This window comes from Styela clava, chromosome 11 (assembly GCF_964204865.1).
Source record: "Styela clava chromosome 11, kaStyClav1.hap1.2, whole genome shotgun sequence".
NCBI classification, from domain to species: Eukaryota; Metazoa; Chordata; class Ascidiacea; order Stolidobranchia; family Styelidae; genus Styela; species Styela clava.
In genome coordinates, this window is record NC_135260.1 from 12,576,129 (window position 1) to 12,602,744 (window position 26,616).

The 26,616-nt window shown below is 34.1% G+C and overlaps 1 protein-coding gene across 1 annotated transcript; it reads left to right on the top strand.

The window, feature by feature from the left end:
• Positions 1-1,494: 1,494 nt before the first annotated feature.
• LOC120347063 (uncharacterized) lies at positions 1,495-26,269 on the top strand. The gene is made up of 13 exons (XM_039416881.2): positions 1,495-1,793; positions 2,169-2,304; positions 3,080-3,258; positions 4,719-4,864; positions 5,525-5,596; positions 6,708-6,836; positions 8,268-8,387; positions 10,311-10,421; positions 11,993-12,107; positions 13,452-13,832; positions 14,501-14,606; positions 22,531-22,626; positions 23,315-26,269. The coding sequence occupies exons 1-13, from the start codon at positions 1,760-1,762 to the stop codon at positions 23,316-23,318; spliced, it is 1,629 nt and encodes a 542-aa protein (XP_039272815.2). The 5' UTR covers positions 1,495-1,759; the 3' UTR covers positions 23,319-26,269.
• Positions 26,270-26,616: the final 347 nt, after the last annotated feature.

Here is a 26,616-nt window from a genome sequence, read left to right on the forward strand (position 1 = left end):
TTTGTCAGTTTTACGTTCTGTTTCCAAAAAATAGTTGTATAACCAGATAACCGTAAATATATACCGTACTAGCCTACTACGTACCGGTATAACTCAATTTTTATTATGCCTGATATAGTTTATGTGAGCTTTAGTTTAATTCTGCAAGCGCAGTAACGATGTGATTAATTACGCTAAAATTACTGAATTAGATATCAGTGGTCCACATGTGAGCGGCAGGGGGTTAGATAATTTTTTAATAAAGTTGATGGTTTATAAATTTTAAAAGTGAAAAAATTTTCAATAGTCAAGTTCGATATGATATAGGGAGAATTTTTTAAGGTATAGCCTATCACAAGTTTAAGTAGAAACATGTAGGTATATTACATACCGTACTGACAGACCTGCGGCACCCTGTATTGTATACACTATACAGCATATTGAATGGTAAAATAATGCTGTCCGCTTGATATTTATTTTACTTTCTACAGTTCTATAGGAACTTTACTTTTTATTTGTGTGCCTCACTAAATGATCGGATGGCTCTACATCATCATCAGTACGTTGCCAAGGGCTTAAAATCTGACAAATCATGGGGCTTTTGTACTTAGTAAAATTGTTGGCTTTTTCTGGCTTTTTTATGTCTTGATTTGGCTTTTTTTGATCGCTGGGGTCTGGCAACCCTGCAGTCCGTATCGCTACTGCAGTCTCTACAGCGGTGGTTCTCAAACTTTTTTTGCTCGCGGCGCACTATGAATGAAGAAGGAATATAATTTTGCGGCACACTTGTAAAAAAATAAAGTTACCGTAGCTTCAAACAAATTTATCCAGCAAATGTTAATGCGATGTGTGTGCCTGCTTTAAAAAACAACTGAAACGATGTTCCGTCGCTCCCTTTTTTGCTTTCAATTTTAGTCGGAAAATCGTGTTTACAGAGCCATTGAAATGCAAATGACCATCATTATTTTGATGGATTTTGTACCGATGATTGAATAAAATTTGTAAGCAGATAGTCAGAACTCTGTTTGCCTAACTAACCGCGCAAGTCAACTTGTTGGAAGATGGGCGTCTGTTTACAAATAGTCTATGTTATAACAATACAATTATAAAATAACAATCACCATTCTGCACATACCACAACGATAAGGCAACTGCTATAATATTATCAGTCTAATAATGAATAATGCGTACTCACAAGATTGCCCATGCATACTTATGTGTAATACGAATAGCTTAATCCAATTTCTAAAATTTCAAAAAGCTCCGGCATACACTTCAGCAGTTTGAGAAATTCTGCTTTACAGTCAGACAGTGACAGATTGCTGACTGTACCATAACATGCAAAATAGGGTGCCGTTAGCTGCTTAGTTAAATATTGAATTAATTTGATTTTAACTGATACAGTGATAGGTGTCTGTCAAGACTGCTAGAATTTCATTTCGCGCCAAACAGAGTTTTTCACACAAAAACAAAAAATTCACTTCCCATTTTTGGGCGTTACTCTGTTGCTATTATTTCATTATTTAAGCAGTTACATCATTTTCATATCACAGTTTTGTTTGACATTATTTAAGCAGTAACAGCGTTTACTTCGCTAGACGCGGTATATCAATGTATCTTCTGATCTCTCTTTTTATGTTTAAATATTTATATTAAAAGACTGAAAGATGCCTGGTAATGTTTGATAAAATATTAGCATCCTGGCAGCACTAAATCATCCAAGCTGGACTATCCAACTCTCCGAGTAAATTTGGGTGGATCGATACCATCTCAGAAAAGAATGAAAAAGAGAAGGGAACTCGATGCATTAATAGGTAAAATGCATTTATAATTATTTTCTCCACAGTGTACTCTTCAGCTCTCTCGCGCTTGTACAGTTGTGATGCATATTATGCTCATGGAGTTTGTATCATTTTTATTTAATGTATTATTCAACTATTCATTATAGAGTTGCATTTCAAATTTGTTTGATTTCGATGTCTGAATTTTTTGTTTGAAACAAAATCAGGATTTAGCGCAGAGATTAATCTGCCTTTTTTTTGCAACACTGCTAAGGGAATCTGAGTTATATTTTTTGCTAACGAGAGTACAGGTGTTGGCTATAAACTGAAGTGATTTTTCAAATGCATCCCATAGCCAGCGTCAGGACACAATAGCTTATATTATTTACCTTCAAATATATAATGCAGGTAACAGAGCCAAGCGAGATAGTGGCATTCCTGAGAACGGACGATTGGAGTATGATTCCTTGTCTAGTTTGTCATCACCAACAGCAGACACATATATGGCACCAAGTGGAAACTATTTTAATGTTCCGTCAAAACGGTTAGTGAATTGTTATTAAAATTCCAGATTTTTGCTTCTGACCTTTTGCTAGATTTATCCAAAATTTGGTTTTCGTTAATCGCATTTCTATCAACGTTACCAATGATATATCAATACACAGAGATGAAAATTATATGTATAATATTGTTGCATACCTATTAATAGATTTATTGAGTTTTTTTGTGAAACTCACAGTACTCACTACTGCCTCTTCTCATTTCTTCAATATTTACTTGACATCATGGCAAACTCCGTAGTTAATGGTTATTATCTCAATTTCTTAGCACGGATGGCAAAAAAATGCATACTGTATTTGTTATCTTTATTGATAGTTATTCTACAATTTGTTTTCTCAAATCTTTGTGATGCAGGACTTAGTAAAGTTGGGTCATAACCCCCCAAACATGAGGATTAAATAATGAAACATTATTCCGGTCAGATGAGATCCTCCCACTCAGGCTTCTTCATATGAGGAACCTCATGTAGACCTTCATATGATCTGTAAAGTTAAATATGCAGCATGACATGCAATTTATATTATTTATATAGTAATGATCGAAGTCAACATATGGTACAGAAATTAAAAAATATATTTAGTTGACCAAGCGTTTTTAACAGTCTAATATAGAATTCAAAATTTTTTTCCAACCTGAAGTCAAGAGTCGGTGGTGAATTTCACCCCTCTCAACAGCCCCGTTCATACATCCTAGCAATGGCCCACAAAATAAATGGAATTAAGATTTTTTGCTCATAGTATATAAAATCTTTTGTACAGTGTGAGCAGGACATCTGGGAGAGGTTGTGGTTGTACTGTGCGTCGAATGATTAGAATTTGTTTACCTGCTTGTTTCCTCTCACTTGTTGCAGCCTGCATTACTGCATGTATTGGTATTGTATGGATGCAAGTGCAATTGAAGACTGATGTAGAAAAATTGAGAGATAAAGTTGCAAAACGTAATTTCCATTTATTTTTTGGTATTTTATTTTATATGTGATTTCTTACTTTTGAAACTCTGTTGGAATTGGGATCTCTTTCTATAATTATAAAACTCCTATTGGAACTGAAAATAGTTATTTTTGTCTTGTGGGTAAGTTGAATTTTTTTCGGCAAGACAGCAATGTTCAAGTCATTAAATTTCGCTTTCTTGGTTAATTAGCTTTTTAAATGTTTAAATGCTTGAAATTATAGTTATTTAGCTAGGAAAGTTGGCAAGAGAACTATTTGATATGGATACACATATTTTACTTATACTATACTTTCTGTAATTTGGCATAAACAAGGGTTTTCAAAAGTTTTGAGGGTCTGAAACATTTCAAGCTACGTAAAATTGCTACGTATGCTTTTTTTTTTTTTTTTTGGGGTTTCAAAACGAGGGGTTCCGACCCCCAACCTCCCTCCCCCTGGATATGCCCTTGATCTTAGTCGAAAATGAAGTTTAACTGTACATGGCAAATTTATAGATTCTGTCAGTGTCATGTATACTGAACAAAAATTATTCAAAAGAGACATAATATAATGTGTATGACCATCTACCATATATTTGTCATGATTTAACTACCTTACAATTGGATGTTTGCTGGTGATGCAAAAATATTGATGACTGAGCATTGTTTTTACAATGATTGTACATTGGTGGTGACATAAATTCAGTGCTTTTTAGTCAGTTGTCATACCAAATCTATGTTTTCGTTTACTTCTGTCACAATACCATAGCAAATATCTTTTGTTTGCTCTTCCATGTTTGAAGTGAAGGTGTTTCCATTTAGATTACGAAGCCTAAAGTTTTTAAGCATATTATACGGTAGACTAAGTCAATGCAGCAGCATTTTTTATTGACCGTGAAAGATATTGGATCTTTTGTACGAAGCCCCCGCCACTAATGCAAAAATGTGAGATTTGAAAAAAAAAAACTGTCATGTTTTAGAATAACAAATCAATAATTATCCAGTTAGGGTTCGGGTTAAGAATGATTTGAAAATTTGAATTACTAGCATTTTTATCCCTCGATTTCATTGTAACTGGATAATTACTACCGGTAATTTTTTATTTCCAGCGATGGCGGGGGTGTTTTTTTTCTCTGAAGGAGACTTGTACAAAATATCCAACATATTTTTCATGTCATATAGTTTCCCTGATTCAAAGTTTACATAATGCGCAAAAAAAGAACTCGTATCATCGCTTAAAAAGCATTGCATTATTTGGTTCCAATCTTCGCTGATTACATTTCTAATCCGATATCTATGGAAATTTGCTTCTGTTAAAATTATGGTATATTGCTTCCCTTCCCGATTTGCATTTGCTTTATTCACAGTCCATTGCGTTAGAATATTTAAATTTATATGAATTGCAAATCAGACTTAAAATACTAAATTCTAAATTAACCTTTTTAATAATAGGAATTTTCCTATTTCAGTTGAAACATGGCAAAGTAATCAACCATCAGCCCTTGAAGATATGAAGAAAACCATGACTGACATGCAGAAAGATATGACGAGCATGAATGATGGTGAAAATGGTGTAAAAATTCTTGCAGAGAAACTTGCTACATTGACTCAAAAGGTAATGTACTGCATAGTATATATCTATTTAATCTTCCATCTCAGTCTCAGTTTTCTTGTTTGACCTCGTTTTGAAGTAAATAAACACACTTGCATGTTTGCAAATTGCAATACTTCTATTTGCCAAGTTGTTTGCCTAGCAGTATACTCTGAATGTTATGTAGGGCATCAATGCTCAACTGTTCCTTCCATAATCCCAGAGCCTTGTTTGAAGTGAAAGACGCTAACAATATTGTAAAATAAATTTTAATACTTTTGAACGAGATGATTACTGCTACAAAAAAACTAGAACGACCATTTGAAATATGATTCAATTCAACTATCAGGAATATTTAGAGAAATAGTAATATTCTCGATTGCCATGCAACATGAATCTGAAAAAATTATTTGGTACATTGTAAGTCCCAACAATTCCACATGAATAATTACACTGATTTTTGATGGTTATGAGAATAAACCTTTCTTAGTATGCCAAAAAAAAATTGCAAAGAGCATATGGTCTAATTCTGGTTGTTAGCTGTTGTAATTTGATACGTTTGCATCAGAATACCTAAGGAGGTATAAGTGATTTTATTATTATAAATCTCTCGATATTGATGACTTGGCACTTTACAATGGAATCGCTTAATCATCCTTACACCTGAATCCTTTTTTTTTACAGTTTGAGGATCAAGTCGTTGTTCCAAACAAGAGGTTAGATCAATTGCAAACTCAAGCTCAGGATGTTAAAAAGGTAATCATTTTATTAGCATTTAATACAGGTGGACAAATCTTCGGCAATTCTAGGCCTTCATTTGAAATGATGTAGTTACTGAATAGGCCAGAGGTGTGTGTATCAATATGGAGGTAACTTATTTCGTTCGCCTACTTAACATCAAGTTGTATAAAGGGACTGACATGGCTATATTCACTTGGCTAATGCAGACAGTCCCTGAACTCGTAATAGAACTAAAATATTCTCAGTTCAACCGGAAAGCTTGAGGAAAATTGTAATAAAATTATGTCCTAACACTAATCCGTATTTGCCCTGCTACATATACTACGGGAGTATCATTGAATATGCACACACTACTTTATAGCTGGTTTTCTGATTTTTATTGCCTTGATTTTTTCCAAGTCTCTTGTCAGTCTGTACTCACTAAAACATAATGTACCACCATAATTGTAAACAGTTTTTGTAGCTCTTCTTCCGCACTTCATTAAGTTGATCACAACTTCACTCAAAAGGTTCGTGAGTGACTGCATTTGAACTACCTGTAATTGTTTTTTGAACAAAATATCCATCGAATAGTCATTAAATGCTGAGTCACATTCATTCAACCTAAAACAATTTTTCCATCAAGTGTTATGCAATGATTGATATTGAAACAATATACATGGTAAGATAATGTTGCAATTCTCTATTTAGAACTAAGAGACTACAACCAGTCCCAATTGGTCAACTAACACAATCCCATTCAGTGGCGAATTATTAGCAAAAATTGACAAAAAATAGATTTTGTCTGTTTATTATAGCCGTATGTCTATCTGAATTACTAAATTAGTTTGGTGCCTCACTGGCCTCAGTATACCGTTGTATGTGATTTGGAAACCATCATAAAATCGTGATGAACAAAGCAATTGTCCTGCACATAAGCATTCAACATTGATTTGAACCTGCACTCCATGTACTAGATTCACATTAGTGTAAGCCGATGAAAGAAATTTGCTATTGACTTCCGAGTGAGCTATCCATTGAGGTGGCACATTATTTTCTTTAAATTAACCTTTCAAGGCATTTACAACTTTTTTTTCAAGTAAATTTAGTTAACTGAAAGACAAGAATTTGTATCTATGTTTTGCAGACAATCGAAGAGATAAAGTCTTCAATGAAAAATATGGGAACGTCAGTTGAAGAAATAAATACTTCACAAAATATATTAACTGCTTCATATAATACAATATTGAAGTCAATAGATGATATAAAAGCAGAAGTAAGTTTCCCATAGAATATCGTGTTTAATTGATCTGTAATCATCCAATGGATTTTGTTCGAAAACCTTTGTCTTCCATCAGTGTTATCTGGTAGTTCAGATTGGGGATTTGCCTTGAGCAAAATGTCAATACTCGATTTTTCAGGAATTCGAATAGCTGTCTTCCAATTTTGACAAAGTGAATTCAATAAAATTGGTGAATTAAACTAGAGAAGTTCTAGGACAGCATTTCTTATTTTCGGAGCGTTACGCGGAACAGGGATAAAAAATGCGACTAAATTGGTCACCATGGCGATCTCAGTCGTACTTGAATGACTCTGGGTCATAAATATTTCCCCCTCAAGTCAACTGACAAAAAGCAGCTGGACATGCTTCTTGCCAGGCTGGAAAGCATAGCGTTTTTGTTAACCGTTCGATATTGTTATTAACCGCTGGTTTAATTTTTCATTCGTCAAGTTTACAGCAAACTTTTCAAATATATCATATGCTAAATTTTTCGTAAACCACCGTCAATTTTACCTTCTAATTTTTATCCGCGAGGCGGGATAAAAAGCGTAGATGTTCCAGGGCAAAAAAGTTTGAGAAACACTGTTCTATGATAATAAATAAATCAAGAATAATTTTTATCAAGAATAACATTAGTAATCTAATATTCATTAGGTACTTAACGTGTTGACAACAAATTCTTATCAAATAATTATAATATACAATGTGTCATTAAATTGAAAATCTAGATAAAATGGTATTTACCGGTATCTTCTTACCAATAAAACAAATTAGTGATATCAATTCTCAACATATCATTCAAAACCTATTTGCTTGAATTTAATAAATTTCAATAAATCATAATTTGAACTAGATTATAGAATTAGAAAATCATGATTTTAAATCATTACTATATACAATCATTACAATCATTTTTGTGATGGGGAATGGAAGGTAAAGAGGCCTATTATGGAGAAATCATCCAAAATAGTTTATTTTATTTCTTTCAAGTCACTGCTTATAACAAATTTAATACTTTAATTTTCTGTGTTGATAATTGTCATTGCATAGAGTGTTAACATTATAAATAGTAGATCATTCTTTATGTCAGGAAACACTTGAAATAAAGCCATATTAGGCATTCCTGTCTTTGATTTTTTAAATTCATTATAATTTAGGTAAACCTTCATATTTTTTTAAAATTTTTTCAGATATCACATGTTGCCAACTGAAACATTAATTATCTTTTTTTATTCGACCATATGTTTGGAACCAATATTTTACAAAAAAAAGTGTCAGAATATCTTCGGCCCATTATTATCTACCCAATTTATTACACCCTGGTTGAGATGTTTTACCGAATATTTGTTCAGGGGATATGGATTCATCCAATAGTTTGAATATTATACAAGCAATATACTAACAATATCTTTCATTGTTATTTAGGCATCAGATTCAAATGTGAAGCAATTGACTGATCTTGTGTCATCATCTAAACAGAATACTGAGGATGGAATAATTAAAATTAACACTACTTTACAAGAAATTGCTGCCAATCTTACTATGGTAAGTGGTAGAGATTAGAAGATTATTTCCACTCTGGACCAACTATGAGTAGACAGGAAAACCGAATGCAATAAAAAAAATTAAATATACTCCATATTTTAAAATTATAATTCTAGATATAATTCGAAATAGTTTCATTTGAAAATAAAGAAAATTTATTTAGCACTTGAACTTATGTATGTGGATGATCTTACCCAAATGTTTCAGTAATCTAGAACGGTTTGCATAAAACTTTTTCTCTCTGGAATTTGTTCCGAATGTGGTGAATTTGTTTTTATTTTCCCCTGATGTGGGGGATGCGATCAGCCTGACTCATATCTGTTATTTGTTGAACATGGCCCAATCTATAATATATTAAATATTTCATATTCAAAAATATTCGGTTTTGGTCCTGCCAGCAGAGTTACGGACATGTTTGCAAACAATAGTATATCACCATTTGAGTTATTTCATAAAAGATACGTTTACACATACATGCTACCACATTTTTGCTTTGTATTTGTCTTTGGTCAAATCACATGGTATTTATTTAGACCACGTATGTACTGCAATAGCATGTGACTTTTACTCTCATTTTAGCTCGCGTATAAGAGGTTATGGCGATATGAGCATAAAAATACTTTTGGTGTTGCCTGTAAGCATCATACTGTATAACCAAAGTTTTGAAACGAAAATATTTTATTACAATATTCTTGCATGTGTTTGCCTCATGATGGTTTCAAATTAAGTTCAGACTATTACATATTGGAACATGAGAGAAATGCTCAAATGCTCGAATGAATGTATATGGACACTAAGACCAAAGCGAAGCATTAGTTAGTCTACCTCACCTTTTACAGTACCGGTACCATCAAAAAATCTCAACTTTCAGAAAACTGATACAAATAATTTGTATCAATTTTCAAAAGGTCATGTCACGAAATTTGGAAGTGAAAAACAAATCCCATAGAGCCCACAGAGAGTTTTAAAATAAATAAAAGTATTAAAGCCTTAGCGAGAAATACATCTTTTACCACTTAGAATTTCACAATTGATCAGGTAGTTAATAAAAAAAGCGATTTTTCTTTACTGTAACAAATTGAAGAAAAATACGAGCAAGAACAACAGCATAATGACAAAACGATCCATATATACACTTTGTGTCCAAAGAATAGTGAACACGAAATAGTCTGAACATTATATGAATCACTCTGAATCATTATATGAGCTGTGGTGGGGATGTCCAACGTGAATGTGATATTCGAATCAATCCCAATTTATTTCCACTCAATATTTTAAATTTATGATATTTAGTTATAACGGGAGATAGCTTAATTGAAAAAATTATCGTTTTGAAGCAGGGTGTGCAATCATTAATGCAGGAGGGCCAGATACAAATACCTGGATGAAACCGTGGGCCACACCTTTATTTAATTAACATGAGCTTTCTAGTAGTTACAAAAACAAAAATTTTGGTTTTCGATATTATGGCATGCGTTGTTTGCTTCGCAAGCTTTGTTACGCAAAGGAATTGAAATTACCGTACTCCGTACCGTATAAAAACTTGATCGCAGGCGCACACCATTCAATATCGACACTTTTCTGTTGGCCGCAGGTTGCACACCCATGATTTAAAAATTTGAAGTCTTCAAAGAGTTTGATTTCTGAATCTTTGCTGCACATGACCCAATATAGGCCAATATATGCAAAATTTTTATATTTCAAATATTGGAATAGTGAATTAGTTGGCTTTGGTCGTTCTTGACTGTATGAATTCTATGAAGACATTAGTTTATACACAAAATTTTTTTTGCATTTTACTTCAAATTCAGATATATATCATTTGTTCCTATAATAATTTTCAGGAGTTTCAAGCCTGAACAAGAAATATTGAAAACATCTTTGGATTTATTAAGTAAATGATACATCTTCGCTTTTTTATAGTTGCAACACACTGTGAATGATCTTGAACAAAAAACATCAGCTGATCAAATTTGGGAAGGTCTGAATCCTCGTATATCCGGTCTGCAACAAGATATATCTAATTTGAAAAAGGTATCATCATCTAGTTAAACTCTTTTTTCCTGATGTTTTATATTTGAAGTTGTCAATTAATAGTTATTTTATTGATATTTTGTGGAGTACTTATGGGGTGAGGAATGAAGATACATATTTACTCATAAATTATCTACAGTTATTCAAATGAACTGAATTAAAGTGTATTCGAAAGATATTTCGAGTCATATATTTGTTTGAAATAATCTGATGTAAAGATATTGTTTTTGTATAAATTCCCATGTAAAGATGATTTTCAACCATTGATATGCTATAATATATTATGATATAATTCCGGTCAAAAACCAGCACTGCCTAGTACAAGTGGTTCTCAATCTTTTCAATGCCATCCATGGACCCTTTTAAGGAATTGCCTGGAAGTTGTCGAGCCCTTAACCGAAGGACAGTTTGATATTGGCATTTATGTACATTTGACGCAACTAAAACAGTTCCATTAACCTACTGGTTCTCAATCAGTGGGCCATGGAAAGATTCTGAGGTGGACCACAGAACTATTAAAAATTGCTAGTTTTATATGTATCAGTAAGTATCACCATTCTTGATTTTGATTGTAGTACCAATGATTGATGATGCTGTTTTCTGCTACTGAATGGTAATTTTCATTCTGATTAATAATTTAAGAGAAAGTGTCCATTTTCGCAGAATCATTTTTATTTTTATTGTAGTTTTTCCCTTGCAATAAAAAGTTAATGGGCCACGAGAATTTTTGTGCAACGAAAATGGGCCACGAAAGAAAAAAGGTTGAGAACCACTGCTAACCGCTATGACTTGTTTATGTGAAAAAAATAACCTTTTTTAGACTGCTTAGAATTTATTATCTGATATTATTTGGTAGATAACTTATTGTGACATCAGCTGTATTCATTCATTCCTTGCTATGTTTTTATCTGATCTACTATTGAGTCTATGACAAGGGAATGTTAACTGACCAACAAGTTTCCTAAAATTTTATGGTTTAAAGTGATTAATTTTATTGCTGTTATATTTGATCAATGCTACAACAAGCCAGTTTCTCAAATTATTGGAATAATATTACACAGGGTGACCCAAAAAACAAAAGCCCATAAATTTCTTAATGACTTCTACTAAATTGAAGAAAGTTTATTTAACAAATGAACCTCTTGGCTGTGTATGATAAGTTTTGATAATCTAGGATTCTTTGCACAAAAGTTATGTAGAATATGTTGCAAATGACCTGGGTTCTGTTTTTTGGGAAAACCTATACAAAAACTGCATGCAAATTTACTTTATAAAGAATTTTGCATTGTACTGCGTCAAGTCCAACATAAATTATAGTTTTCCTTGTAAAATGCCAAAAATTTCATAAAAAATCAATTTGGTTCTGTTTTTTTGGGATAACCTATACTGAAATTGCATATAAATTAACATCCAAAAAAATTTTAGATTGCGCTGCGCCAAGTTTAACATAAATTATAGTTTTACTGTAAAATGACAAAAATTTCATAAAAAATCAATTTTTGTTATGTTGCCTTCAGAACCTAAAATTTAGTACTTTTTTCAAATTGGAATCATATTCAATATTTTCACAGGAAAAGCAGTCAGAGGATGAAACATTAGGCAGCATAACAAGAGAGATATCAGCTCTTCAGTCTCGTTTGTCTCAAATTGCTTCATCAGTGGAAGAAACGAAAAATAAAAAGATGGGTGGGATTATATTATAAATATATCATATCAATTACAGTCGAAGGTTTTTTGTTTTCGTCAAAGACTACCATAAAATATTGGCATTTTTGATACCAACAACTAAGAGGGTTCAACCAAGGTATTTCTAACCAGTTTCCAATCCATAATCAAGCCATTTGATCAGCTAATTTCCACATCATTTTTCTACTATGTAATAGTCTTTTATATTTTTTAATGACATATTTATATGTCTTTTGCTCCAAGCAAAGCTCTGCACAAGAAGCCACTGATAGGTAAGTAGCTACTATAGCTTGGAAGGATCGAAATCATTCTGGTTTGACATGGAATTTTAAATTGCGATGCCATCATAGTTACCGTAGGTCTAAAGTTTTCACCACTATGCTCATGTCCAATGTTCACTTGTACAGTGATACCTCGGTAGTTGAACGACTCGACACTCGAACAATTCGGTAATCGACCAAAACATTCTAGTCAAAAATGCTGCGGTACTGTTACAGCACACTAACGGTACTGCAATCTTAACGACTAGCGCGAAAGCGGAACTACCACAAGGTGTGCAATTTTTTATGAAGTCATCGAACACAAAAAAATGAATCCCATAAAACTCACAAAAATTTACTTAAATGTACAATAACTATTACAATTTTTTTTATATTTTCATCTTTATTATGTACAGTGTACACATTTGAATATTTATTATTGTCCAGGAATATGTTTTGTTAATATTTTGGGTATTTTGGAAAGCATAAGAATGAATTAATTGAATTACCATGGTTTCTAATGGCAAAAAAAATTCACTACTCAAACAAATTAGTAATCGAACACCAATCATGAATGAATCATGTTAGACTACCAATGTATCACTGTATATTCAATTCATAATTTACTTTTGTACCAGCATTAAAATCAATCATAGTTATCTTTACTATATAAAAAAAAGAAGTTCAATATTAAATTTCTACCATTTTAAGCCCAGAAATTCTCAAAACTGACCTTTTTATGTCGTTTTGAACCTATTTTAGCTGCAAGGCTGTCAATCTTTAATCATCACCTTTTTATATATAGGATTTTTACTTATCGATCTTAAGATCGGTAAGATCTGCTCCAAGTTTTGCATGTGCATTCATCATAGCTCGGATCAGAAGCCTATTGATTTTGGATGGATTATGTCATATAATTAGTGAGTTATTAATCAATTAGTGATGGGAAACACGGTGTCACTATGGAGTAAGACCACTGTTTTGGGGGATCCCCTAACCTTCGATCGATAAGTCTTCGGTTTCCAACCGAATTCTAGTTTCTGTATTATTACTTAACTGTATTCTATATCTTTGCATTTTATAGGTCACGCATCATCTGAAAACATTGATATTAATTCTGATAGACCACCAGACCAGGAAATCAATGCCAATTCAAAAGATTCAGAAAGTAAACTAACTGGTTCTAGTACTATTAAACAAGAAAAACCAAAAAATATTGGAGCTTCTCACGCTCAACAAGATAATGTAAAAAATGAACAAGCAGAAATTGAACATACAGTTGGAGCAGAGAACAATTCTCCTGCGATAAAAAGCGAAGTTTCGAACAAAAATCCCCAGAATAAACAACCTGATCCTGGTGGCAGAGAGCTTGGAAGCGAAAGTAATGAAGCAGATATAAAATCATCAAATATCGAAGATGCCAATCCTAAGCAGAAGCAGCAAAATTTGGTCGACATATTTACAGGTTTGGGTTGACTTTTGAGCTAATACATTGCAAAATAGAAAAAACGCAAGGTGGGCATCAGAACCGCACTCCTTGCTCTCACCCGCTTTTTCGCACGAGCCTTCCTTTGTCATTGATGGCATGCAGACAGAAAGGAAATTTGTTGAATTGAAAACTGTAGTACCTTCTTACCCAGCTGTGGCTGCTTTTGCAGGGTCTTGTTCGGAGCGTTTGGACCTATAAATATTAAATACCTCATAAAAATCCTATTAACTGCATATTAACAACACTTCAAAACGCCATTTGCTCAACTATTAAGAACTATGCACGTCATCATTGTAAATTGGAAAAAAAGAAACTTTGTGGACATTCTTCCTTTTGCAATTTGAGGTCACAACTATAACCTGCCTGGCTATTTAGTCCTAAATTTTAAACTATGTCGAAATCTTCCAAGTGGGGCAAAAGTTCATTGATTTGTACGTTTTCCATTAAATTGTTTTTAACAGCTGATCGATAAGATCATACATGAAACACTAGTTGGCGGCAGAGAGTTGTTATTATTGATAATTTGTTCCCTTGTGCAGACGATACCGCTTTGACAAATATGCACTGCTTTGGTGTGATATACTGATATAACATTATATTTATTGTTGTTGAAGCAATAATAATTGACATCTGTTATGTTTTAGGTATTCAAAAGAGATTTATTGAATTGGATAAAAATTCAGATGGAAAATTAACAAAGGATGAACTTATAGCAACAATTGATGAGAATTTAATCCCTTCTCTGTTAAAGTGAGCATTTTTTAGTTTATACTCTGAATATAACCGAATGCTTGCTGTTTTAGTGTTCAGGATCGTGCCATATATGGAGGTTAATGTTGAAATTTCGAAAAAATTTTATTTGAAAATATCACAAATGAGGAGCTTTTTGAGCTGGTACCCTCATCCCTCTTCACACTTTGAAGCACTATTCACCCCAAGTATACATCGAGAAAGCTACGAGAGTATTTTTGCTCGTTTTTTTCCAAAACAACTTTCTGAAGATTTCGCTTTTTTTTTCTGGCAATATGGCATATCAACCATGGTATTTTGAAAACATTTGGATTTTTCAAATTTCAATAACAAATTTATCTCGAAGCAAACAATCTATATCTATTTATGTCCATGAAACAGCTCTTTCGAATTTTCACGTTGCTATTGATTTGATTTTCCATGTTCTGAGTCCTCCATCTTTTTTATCTCTTCGTAGGAGACTGTAAAAACATGTAGCACTTCGCCTTATACCACTTCGTTGTTCTAGAATGACATTGTTTTTTTGGTTTTGAATTGGCTCCCAAAATGATTATACTTTGTATAAATTGGCATAGAAAATAAGAGAATAGCGTCAGCCGTCAGTAATACTCAACGATGGGTTTGCGAAGAAACTAGCTTGCAAATTTTCAAAACAATGAAACTCGAAATATGATACGGGTTATATAGAGTATCAGATATCGATCGAGTCGTTTGTTTTGACTTAGGAACGAATTCAAATTTTGTATTACACATCATTCCATAGTCCCTACCAAACTTCAGTTACATTATATAATAGATAATTTGCATTTTAAACTAGGGATGCATTCACATATCTACCCTAGATTCGCCGAAACGCAACTGTAACAACAGGAAACTATGAATAAAAGGAAAGTATGTCGATGCTGAACGCGACGTTTTCAAAATCCCCGCTCATGAAAATTGTGTATCTATGCATCTAACGCAGGAAATTATATGTAAAAGCAGTATACGACCAATTTACATTGTTTCATAACGGAGGGAGTTCCTTTCGCCTGCGTTCTAACAGTGACTCGTTTCCTCAATAAGTTGAGGCTCGTGTGCTGAGGCATTTCAATTCATAGAGTATTCTATGGAGTTGTAATACAACTCTTGCCTATGCTACATGAGTAAATTACTTTATTTCAATGGCATTTTGCACATTGAATGCTTTAACCAAAAAAACACAACATAAAAAATAGAATTTTGGACTCTTTATTGAAACACGTTTGTGACTATTGATTCATATAATATTCAGATACCAACTTGGCAAAGAGCACCTTCTTTTTGTAATTATTTTCAGATAAAACTTTTCGAAATTTCAACATTCCCACAATTCAACTAATAGTGTTATGAATGCCCACTGGCCACTGGGATATAATTTTGAACTCTGGACTCCTTTCAAATTGATACGATCTTTTTTAGCGTGGGCCATCTACGGTTAAGCGCGGTCCTGCAAATCTGTTTTCTATAAAGAAGGCACCCACATAGAATACGCATTCGTCAATTAAGACCATAACAAACGCAATGCAACGCTAATCACGCTTTGTGGCGTCTTGTGACTGTCGCAATGTTTTGATTTCTATAAAAAAGATACAAAGAGACGCTTAAGAAGTGAGACGCTGCCGCATTTTCAAGATAAAAAAGAAACAGGATTCGTGATTACGTTGCATATTGTGTATGTTTTTCTATTGCAGCGTTTATTCTGAATAATTCTAGACGTCGAGAAAAAAATATCGTTTGAGGTTATGTTGATTTAATGCTCTCGTGCATTGATCGCGATGGCTTTTATGCACGATTTAATCCCCTATAACCATTGGTTACGTCCCTTTTAGTACCTAAATTCAAAGATGTGATATCTTCACAAGAAATGGCTAATTCAGTTTCTATACTTACAAATGTCCATATCACACAATCATTCTTGTTTGTGACTTTTTTGAAATTAAATTGTCTGAAATGTGTTCAGTGCAGGACTTTTGGCTCATCCCAAACATCCCAATATCATTAAATGTGCCGAATTTGATCAATTTCAGATATAGTTTCATAAAAAATTGATTTCATTATGATTTAGGCAGATTTGTAAAAAAAATCAGTACTCATGATTTGAAAAAATTCTATTGTGCGATAATAAAATATTATTTTGCCTAAAATTGCTATTTCATTATGAAAAGGACATATTTAAGAGAAGTGTAGTAATTTATAGTCCAGAAGTTCTCAAATAATTGTTGAGCCCTGGTTTATTTTATGCCAACTTTTATAATACGTTTTACGACAATCCCACTCACAGCCAACAAGTAGTCTGTATTCATTCAAATAATAAGCCAATAGTGACGAAGCATGATTATACAACAATGTGTAGTGTGGTATCAAATACATGATGTTCAGTTATTCAGATGTTATAAACTTAACTGATTTTATGATTTTAATCTGGTATTTTGAGATAATAATGGGTTATTATGCAATGTGTCTCGTTATTGTCTGTTGAGGTTTTCGAACTAAAGGTCGTTCGTTTTCTTTGTTAGTAGTTGCGTCCTTCTCCTAGTCACGTGATTGTCGAGTCGACTGTGATGCGACAATTCAGTAATCACGTGACAGTTCATGCTTGTATGCGCTGTCAATTGCCAGCGATTAAGATATTTTTGGTCGCAATTTCATTAATACATTCAAACCGAGTACTGAACCAAGAGTGCTACATCAATAAAATGGCGTCGAACTCAAAATATAACTTTTAAATCGTAAGGACACGTTTCATTAACGCCGTGACATGATTTTATACATGTTTCAGTCGAAAACGCCTGTAGAAGTTTTGTATTTTGCCTGGGGCATTCTTGATTGGTATTAAACTGTCCGGAACTATGACGTGACATGACTTGCAGAATTACATCTCACCGTAATCTCACTTACTACCTTTTTCACTCTTAGACTAGACAGTTTCGAACCATCGTTATGGTTTTCATGTAAACCTGCCGCTTTACCCAAATCCTATGGTTAGGTAGTATTTCATTTCTATTGCGAACGTCGTTTTGAAACGTTCGGATAATATGCAGGAATTGTATGCCGTCAATTTCTTATATATTTATCTTTGTATTTAAGATTTTTCCAAATATTTGGTCTGCGTTCTTATGCGCTCGTGTGCTGAGGCATTTCAATTCATGGAGGATTCTATGAAGTTGTAATACAACTGTGGCCTATACTGCATGACAAATTACTTTATTTCAATAGCATTTTGCATATTAAATGCTTAATCTCCAAAGGACACGAAGCTGTTTCAAAAAAAGAGGATTTTCAAACTCTTTATTGAAACACATTTATGACTATTGCTTTAAACTATATTCAGATACCAACTTGTTAAGAGCACCTTCTTTTTGTAATTATTCAGATAAAACTAAACCCTGAATCGACCCTGATCTTCTGTTTTTCTACTTAGAAGGAACACACATAGAATACGCATTCGTCAAATAAATCTGGATTATTTTCCAATTGTTAGTATCTTATCAAGCGTGGGTCATCTACGGTTAAGCGCAGCCCTGCTCATCTGTTTTTCTTTATAGGACGAACCCACATAGAATACGCATTCGTCAATTAAGATAATAACAAACGCAATGCAACGCTAATCACGCTTTGTGGCGTCTTGTGACTGTCCATGTATTTGCGTCCTTATTTTGTTTTATTTCCACCGACCGAGCTACATACAAAGTTTACGTTCAAAAAAATTGCGCAGTTGACGATGGAATTAAATCTATATATTTCTTCAAGGAATTCAAGTTTCTAGGAGTTGCGGATGTCATGTTCATTACTGCGCCCAATCTTTACTTCCCTTTTACTTAGATTACTTATTTGTCCCGAACCGTCAAAACCACACTTGTAAATTGCAATGGAATTTAAACAATAAGAAAATGTTTCCACAAATCGTTGGAGATGATATTTTTAAATTTAGTCGGAGCAACTCGATTTTACCGCCGTGCGTATTTTTTGGTTTCAGACTTACAAAATACCTGGTCATAAGGCTTTGTAGCGCGCAAAATTATTCTGGCTTAACTGCATGGTTGTATTTAATCATCATGGATATTAACAGGATTAGGAATGTATGTATGGTCCCTATATTCCTCTAATGGCGTTCTCCGTAGGAGGCCTAATGGACCGCGAAATAGACAACGGGACTGACTTCCGGGACAGCTAAATAATATACGTACTGTCAATCAAGTAAGGTTTCATGTTCTTTTATTGTTTGTGAAGGTCTAAAGTCCCAATAAAAAAATGAAGATAAAAATATGTGCGCCAATACACATGTAAAGTATATAGGTCTTGTTCCTTACAATGAATATGCAGCGGGTCGGCACGGCGAAACAAGTCGTCTCGGGCGAAATTAGGAAATTTTTGTGGACTTGATCAGCATATATCATAAACAAATACCGCATCCGAAAATTACCTTGCTTTGAATATTGCTTTAAATTCCCGAGCACGGAATTTGGACAGTTCGTTCATTTAGCCTCTTTCAACTGATTAATCACGCACGGTGAACTCTATTATTAGATAATCGTGTTTCTCAATTATAGACTTCAATATCATTCATACATTATTAGTGCTTCTCTCGACGCCAAGTGTCTTAATGATCAATTGGTATGAGCAAAGGCGTAGTAATTGTATACGCGTTAGATATGTAGGTTTGATGTTTATATATTTTTGCATTGCAAAATACCATTCTCAATCAATGGCCCCAAACAAGGAAATAAGTTTGGGGCGTACATAATCATTGCTGAAAACAAAATGTGCGCTTTCGTTATTGTGATCTAGCTTGCAAAATAAAATGAAAAAAGGCCCGCACTTAACTAATATACATATAATAATACAAACTGATATTTGAAAGTAAAATAACATAACTCCTGGGCCGTCTATGTGCATTTTTCGATGAAAGAATTTTCCCCAGTAAACCCAACTTTCACCCAATGGTAATAAGTGGTGGTAATTCAAGGTGTCTACATCCGTCAAAGGGGTCCATGGCACCCAAGAGGTTGAACCACTGTTCTAAAATATACACGGTGATTTGGTGTAGCCTGCCCTGATTGTTACACCCCGAGCGGCTGTTGAACGTCAAATATTAAAACACCGATATTGAACATTTTTTTTTTTATAAAATTCACTGTAATTATAGCCTAAATGAAGCATGCATATGGGTGTTCTTGGGACAGCCATTTCATGCTTCCTCACTGTATCTCACGATTATGCAGTCACATATAGTTTCACCCTTGAACTCGGTGTGCTAAAGTCCAGTGGTTCCCAACCGCCGGTCCGCGGACCGGTGCCGGTCCGCAAAGCTTTTTTGCCGGTCCGCAAGAAATTTCGTTGTTTTGTTGTTTTTATGCCGTCTCAATCGCTTTACCGAAGACGAGGTTGCGTTTGTTTATTGCGCAATTTCTCTTCCGTCGTCATATTGCGACATCTTGACGACGTCTTTCGCGACATATTGGCGCCGAGTAATCACACTTTTCGCTTTTTTGGCTGCGATTTATCGCGAATGTGCTTCATCAAATCTCGCAAGATTCAGAAACCTAAAAATCGGCAGGCGTGCTGAGATCTTTTCCAGTATTTTGAGCAGACACAGTAGGATTGATCCTGGTGCCAACTTGTCAAGTTACCGACGACTTTGACATTGTAATGTAAATTCATGTCGTTTGAGCCGTCGGTCAACTGCAGAGGGATTAATATTATGAACCCGATGAAAAAGATGAAACTTGAATAAAACGGAGCACAGGTTGGGAACCACTGTGCTAAACGACAGAAAGGCAATCTCTTCTGTCGTTTTGATTTTGAATATTATTACTTCAACTAAGTTGTAATTTTAAATACAAATATGAAAAGGGTTCGTGGCTTTTGGCCCCTTGTTTGTGACAAAACTGATTGTGTGAGTCTTATCCAAAATAATCACGTTATTTAGTCTAAAACGATACGAAATTAACATCAAGTTTCTTCGATAAAGTATGTCTTGCCATATCGATAGAATAGGCTATGTCTTGTAAATTTGCATCTTGCATAATATTCATTTTTCTGCGTTCTTCGTGCACAAAGTAGTCTAGATGCTTTGAAGGTATATTTAGAATAAGTGATAAATTATCGTCTTTTTGTAATACCTTATATGCATATTGAATTTTTGAACTCTTATTTTATCGTTGTTATTATTTGTTCTTATAGTCAATTTTAAATGTCAGATTTTTCCCTTTCGGCGAATCGTGACCCCAGGTTGTTCGCGGAAAAATCCAAAATCGGTGATAAATCGTTCTTCGCGCCGATTCGGAGCACGGTCGCCGCTATTTTAGCTATCGAAAGTGTCGATAACCCGCTTTCAAATTTGTTTAATTGCTCTCCGCTCATAAATAATCTATTTTTGGAATCACGCAGACGCATTTGACGCAAGAAACGTGTCCAATCAAGCAATTTCCGTCTAATTTAGGTTGGAACTTTACAGCGCAGTATCGTGGTATTATATTCCATCGATAGACATAACATAATGTCGATTATAACCAATTTAAAGTAATTTATGGGACTATTTATAGCCATTTCGCGGAAGGAAACTTTGCGTAAGCCATATACGGCGACGTCCGATCGTTGCGTTTCCACGTAACGTCTCGCGACCTAAACAAAACTTGGCGCGTTAGACGCGCGAGCTCACGTTTCTATGCGTTGCATTGCGTTATTTTGCATAAAGGAAATGGTGATTGCAGCACCGCGAAAGCACCGCGACTTAAAATGAAAATAAATTTCATACAATCATTCTCTTCTCGCTTGGTTATCGCTTGATTTAATGGTGTCCCATACACTGCAAAGCAAGAATTTTGAATCATATATTTGACTCAGTGCATTATGTAGACTTAGATCGCTGACTAAGACGCGTAGGTCATGCGATTTTTGCCGTTTCTAAAATTACACTAGGGGTTTTTATAAGGACTAGATTTTGCAAACATTCTTAGCGTAATAATTTCATATAATCGTCACACTTTGAACAAGAAGATATAAAAAAAATTACGGGTATTTTTTAACACAATACAATAATCTGATTCAAAGGTGTTTCCATTGTTTTGTCTTATGATGCTGATTTCGCATGTGAATGTGGTGCAACTTCCTCCCAGTTTCTTGTTCATGTGACCCCGAGTAGCACATTGTTAAAGTCGTCAATTTCCTGCTATTTTCCTTAATAGGCCTTGCACCATTTTTTAATCTTTCGTGCAACTTTGTTCCATTTTAGAAAAATTTATCAAAATGGCGTATTACCAGTATTTGACAGGTGTTTCGTAGCACATTACCAGACTCCGATAAAAAACTCTCTTATTGTGTACTCGGCCTGTTTATTAAACGCTTTCGTCTTTACATGGGTCATCTTCAAAGAGTCCTATGAAAAAGTGCTGTGGGGTTCGCTACTCAGTTGGGAGTAGGTGTCTTATATATAGTTTCATTGGTCACGTAAAAATCTTTTGCAAAACGCCTATTTGACTGTCATAGAAATAGTGGGTTTGATTTATGCATTAAAACAATGTACGACAGAAAATTTGAAAAAAATTTCCGATTCAGACTCACAACTTCTAGTCATTAAAAAAACTTTGATTGGGTAAGATTTCGAATCTGATTCTAGATTCAAAAAATCGTTCAATTTGTTAGGTATTAGTTTTTAATCGAAGGTTTCTAATCGTGTCTTGACCGCCAATTCAGATAATATAAAATTTCTAATCTGATTATGTGGCCCTGTTTGAATGTTTAGAAAATCTGATATTGACATTTATCCAAAATGTAATTTATGTCTATGTTTAAATCATCTTCACCCAAAATCAAATAAAAACTTGGATTACAGATTTGCATATATGGTAACAAACCAATATCTTTTTTAATTACTCATGCGCTTTCATGCGTGATTTTTCAGATATGACGTAGATAATGATGGCGCTTTGTCGAAAACGGAAATTTCGAAAGTCTCGTTGACGTCTTCTCAACGTAAGCGTAAAAGGAAAGCAAAACGGTAGGTTCGCGTGTGCATACGTTTATTATAAAACAATTTCTTCAAATAAGGATTTTGAATTGGGAAAGGAAATGTTAAAAAGAATAAAACAAATGCAAGTAAATACCTCTATTTTTAAAGAATACAGTAACTCAAAGCTTCGCCCATATGTGGTGTTCAAGATGTTTGTGGCAAGTGGCAACGATTATTTTACAGTCGTATGTATGTATACAATATAAAACAGAGCATACATACATTGAGTCACTGATTAATATGCCTCAAATCGATTGCCATCCTAAAAAGTTATCCCGTAATAAGTTCACATCTGCTCCAGCTACATGGCCATTGGGTACTCCCGTAGTGTGTGTACCTGGTTAGGGTTAGGCCATAATTTTAATCCGAATTTCTTTATTTTAGTTCTATTACGAGCTCGGGGACTGTCTGTTAGCCAATTGCTCATAGGTTTCAGTCCCTTTACACAACTTGATGTGAAGTAGGCGAACAAAATTAGTTTCCTCCATACACACTTCTGGAGTACCCGCCATTGAATATAATTTACGTTCAAATGAGACATAATTATAATAATGACCGCTGAGAAAGGTTTATGTTTTTTTATATTTTAGAGTTAAAACTGGGGTTTTTAGACAATTTACTCATAGAATAAAAACTAAACCTACATTTTTATTACAAATATTTAATATATTTTCAGGTGACGAAAACGACATTCCGATCGAAGCACTTATTTGTGAAAAATATTGAATATATATTATACCTTCAATTTCACGAACTGAAAAACGCCTTTACTCATACACTTACGCCCTGGTCGCCCTGAGATGAAGGCGCATTATTGAATAGTTGTTCATGCCAAACTCAGGCTTCTAAAAGAAGGCCAAAGGGGTTGTTGATCGTTCTGAACTTTTCCCCGAAGGATCTGTTTTTAGGATCATCACAAGTATACCCATGTCACGTGACAAAAGTATTGTTACAAAACCAATTATAGGCCGTTTTGCCTTATGTTGTAATCGTTTCATATCTAAATTTATATTTTACTTCTGCCTTTGGATGCGAATTTACTAACCGGTCTTCTCGTCCACGGGGTGAATGCCTGATATCTCATTAGATAAATTCGTATTTCAAATTCTATTTAATTTATCTCTATATTCAGTCTCAATTTGTTTACCCTAAAATTGTAGAAAATATTATTTAGTATCATAACAGTATTATTTCTAATTTGGTCATTGTATTATTGGGTCTGAAGTCTAAACTTACATTTATCTATCAGAACAATATATATTACTACTATAGTACTACCCAATATAAATTTAAGGAACACTTATTTTTGTCGCGTGGGATTTTTTTTCAACCTTCTTTTGAAAATATACGCGATAAGTAATAGCAATTTCATGATGAATAACTAATATGTGACTATAACACACCATTCACCACTTAATGGATGTGTATTTTCATATACAGTATGTATCATTCAATTTGATTGAAGTGTTTTTTTTTCATTAAGTTTTTCTAATATCCGAGATTCGTTTGATTTTTCAGCAATATTATTTCATTGACAGTAGAAATACCTGAAAATTTTCTTTCATGTGTTGGTAATCTGAAGCATATACTATCTCACATAAAAATCGAAGAATCTGGATTCCTCAAGGAATGCTCCAAAGTCCAAAGTGGTGTTTTGAAATTTTGAGTTGAAAGTATTTTAAGATCGTTCAAGAGGTCCATTCGACGCGTGCCGTTTGTATATTGATTCCGCGTAACACTCGGCCATCTGAGTTGTAAGCTATCTTGTTGCCGTAGACATTAGCGGGAATTAAAATTTTTGATTACCTATATCGAATACAAAACAAGAAAACGCTTTTACTTCTTCGTCGATCAAATTTCGCTCGCGATATCTCATTAAACAAAAGCTGAAGTGGCGCCATTTTGATTCCAAACAAACAACATGGCGGCAGATCAGGAAGATGTCACGTTTCGTGGGGAATTCTAATGTGTCAATGAAACAGAGATAACTTTTCTGTTTGTTTTGCAAACACGACTACATTTATTTGCTTGTTTTCGACGATTTCAAATTATTACCTGATTGTTGTCCGGTTAGTTTTTCTCACGTACTACTTGGGAAATTTTTTTGTTTTGTTCAACCGATGTTTGTTACTATTTTCCCATGATTGTGGTTACCGCGATTATATAAAATAAGCATTGTCTGTCTGATATCAACGTTTTCGCACCTCTGACCCCGAAGCATTTTGCGCGATCGATATTTTGGGGCATATTTTTAGTCATTAATTACCAGATATTTCCTATAAATCTATTTCCAATGATTCTGGTAACGCGACTGTATTTTTCGTTATTAAATTTCTAATCTGTCAGAAATTGATGTTTTCGCGCCTCTGGACCCTGAACCGTTTGTGCGATATTTTCAATGGATATTTGCCACTAATGTTTCCCCATGTTTTGTAGTTACCAGGATTGTGTTTTTTCGGCATCGGCAAGAAATCAGCCAATCTTCGAGCCTCTGGGTCGTATACCATTTTTTGGGATATTCTAACCGAATGAATGTTTGTATAAATAAAATTTCAGATTCTTTAATCATTCTGTAATAATAATAGTCTTAGTACTAATAATAATAGTCTTAGTACCTGTTGTACAATGGTCCCCAAACATATATTATTTTCGTTCGCTCTTTTGAACAATTTTCCAAATATGAACTCGGTAATTTTTTACGTGACCTGTTGGGGGGGCTGGTGACGTCATTAAGCGATATTTTTGAGTCATGATATTGTTATTGCTTAGTCATTACATTTTCCTATCATTTTATAGGAGAAAATTTTCCCGTAACAAGAATTTGGTTTTTGCCGCGGTCAGAGGTATTACGTTAAATTATTGGTGGCCAAATGTAATCGGACGATAAAATCACTTAAAATGGCCGCAAGACATATATGGATAATTTTGCTATTTTCCCACCCGATTATTGTCGAAACTTATGATAGGTAATTTTTAATTTGTGAATCATCGTACATTTCATATCTAATCAACTAGGCAATTTTCAAGTATTTGTTTTTGTATCTATTGGAGAAAATCATTGTGTGGGGTATTTCAACCTCCTCATATTATCAGCGTTGGACCACGTTTTGCTCGTAACGGAAATCGCATCCATACGAATACAGTATTTATCGTATTGTTATATTATTCTACTATTAAGAATGGCAATACGGAGTCAACGCGAAAAGCCATACTTGTGCTGTTTCATAAGAAGGAAAATATTGTTTTTCACAAGTTGTATTCGCTGCGTCAATATTGCATTGTGGGTAATTTTACCGCCTTAAATTGGTTATATCGTACTCGATGCTTATTCCGAATTTAAATCGTTTGTGTGGCATATTTTGGCTAGGGTGATGGGATACTTATTATCGTCTACCATTGATTCGCTTGCTAGTTGTTACGTACGCAGACGAGCAATATTTACATTTGCAATCGGGTAATTTATATATTTCATTTCACTATTGAATTAGTATTTTGGAGAAATTTTGATTAGACCCAGCAGAAGATCAGAAGTCCATTATCATTAGTCGAAGCATATTATTCACTTGGTATATGAAGTACATTTTTAATTTGTTATAAAAGGATTATTTTGAATATATATTAATGTATTCCATTGTTCGTTTTTCGTGTGTGGGTGGGGTTGCCAATGAGGATTTGATTACATACTATTGATTTTGGTATTTGTAATGCTTCAGCGCATAGTGTATGAAGGAATTGGAATTCGTACAGCGAAGCTAGTTGCTCGTGCAAAACGTATTCTGTTATATAACACCAAACGGCCGAAAGTTCATGTAGCTTACCCTGGGCAAGTTTGATACTATCGTACTCGCCTCTGCTATACCGCCACACGTGGCATTAGGAATTTTACGAAGTGCAAACGTCAAAAACGGGAACATGCATTCTCGTCGGCGATGTCAAGACAAGCAAAATAGAGTTATGGTCGAAGTCTTGAGAAAATTG

What these genes read in the sequence shown, in the direction of transcription:
- LOC120347063 (XM_039416881.2), top strand. Translation starts at nt 1,760, where the DNA reads ATGAAAAAGAGAAGGGAACTCGATGCATTAATAG. An exon ending in TTGCTACATTGACTCAAAAG is followed by an intron (nt 4,865 to 5,524) that starts GTAATGTACTGC and finishes TTTTTTTTACAG; the next exon opens with TTTGAGGATCAAGTCGTTGT. An exon ending in ATATATCTAATTTGAAAAAG is followed by an intron (nt 10,422 to 11,992) that starts GTATCATCATCT and finishes ATATTTTCACAG; the next exon opens with GAAAAGCAGTCAGAGGATGA.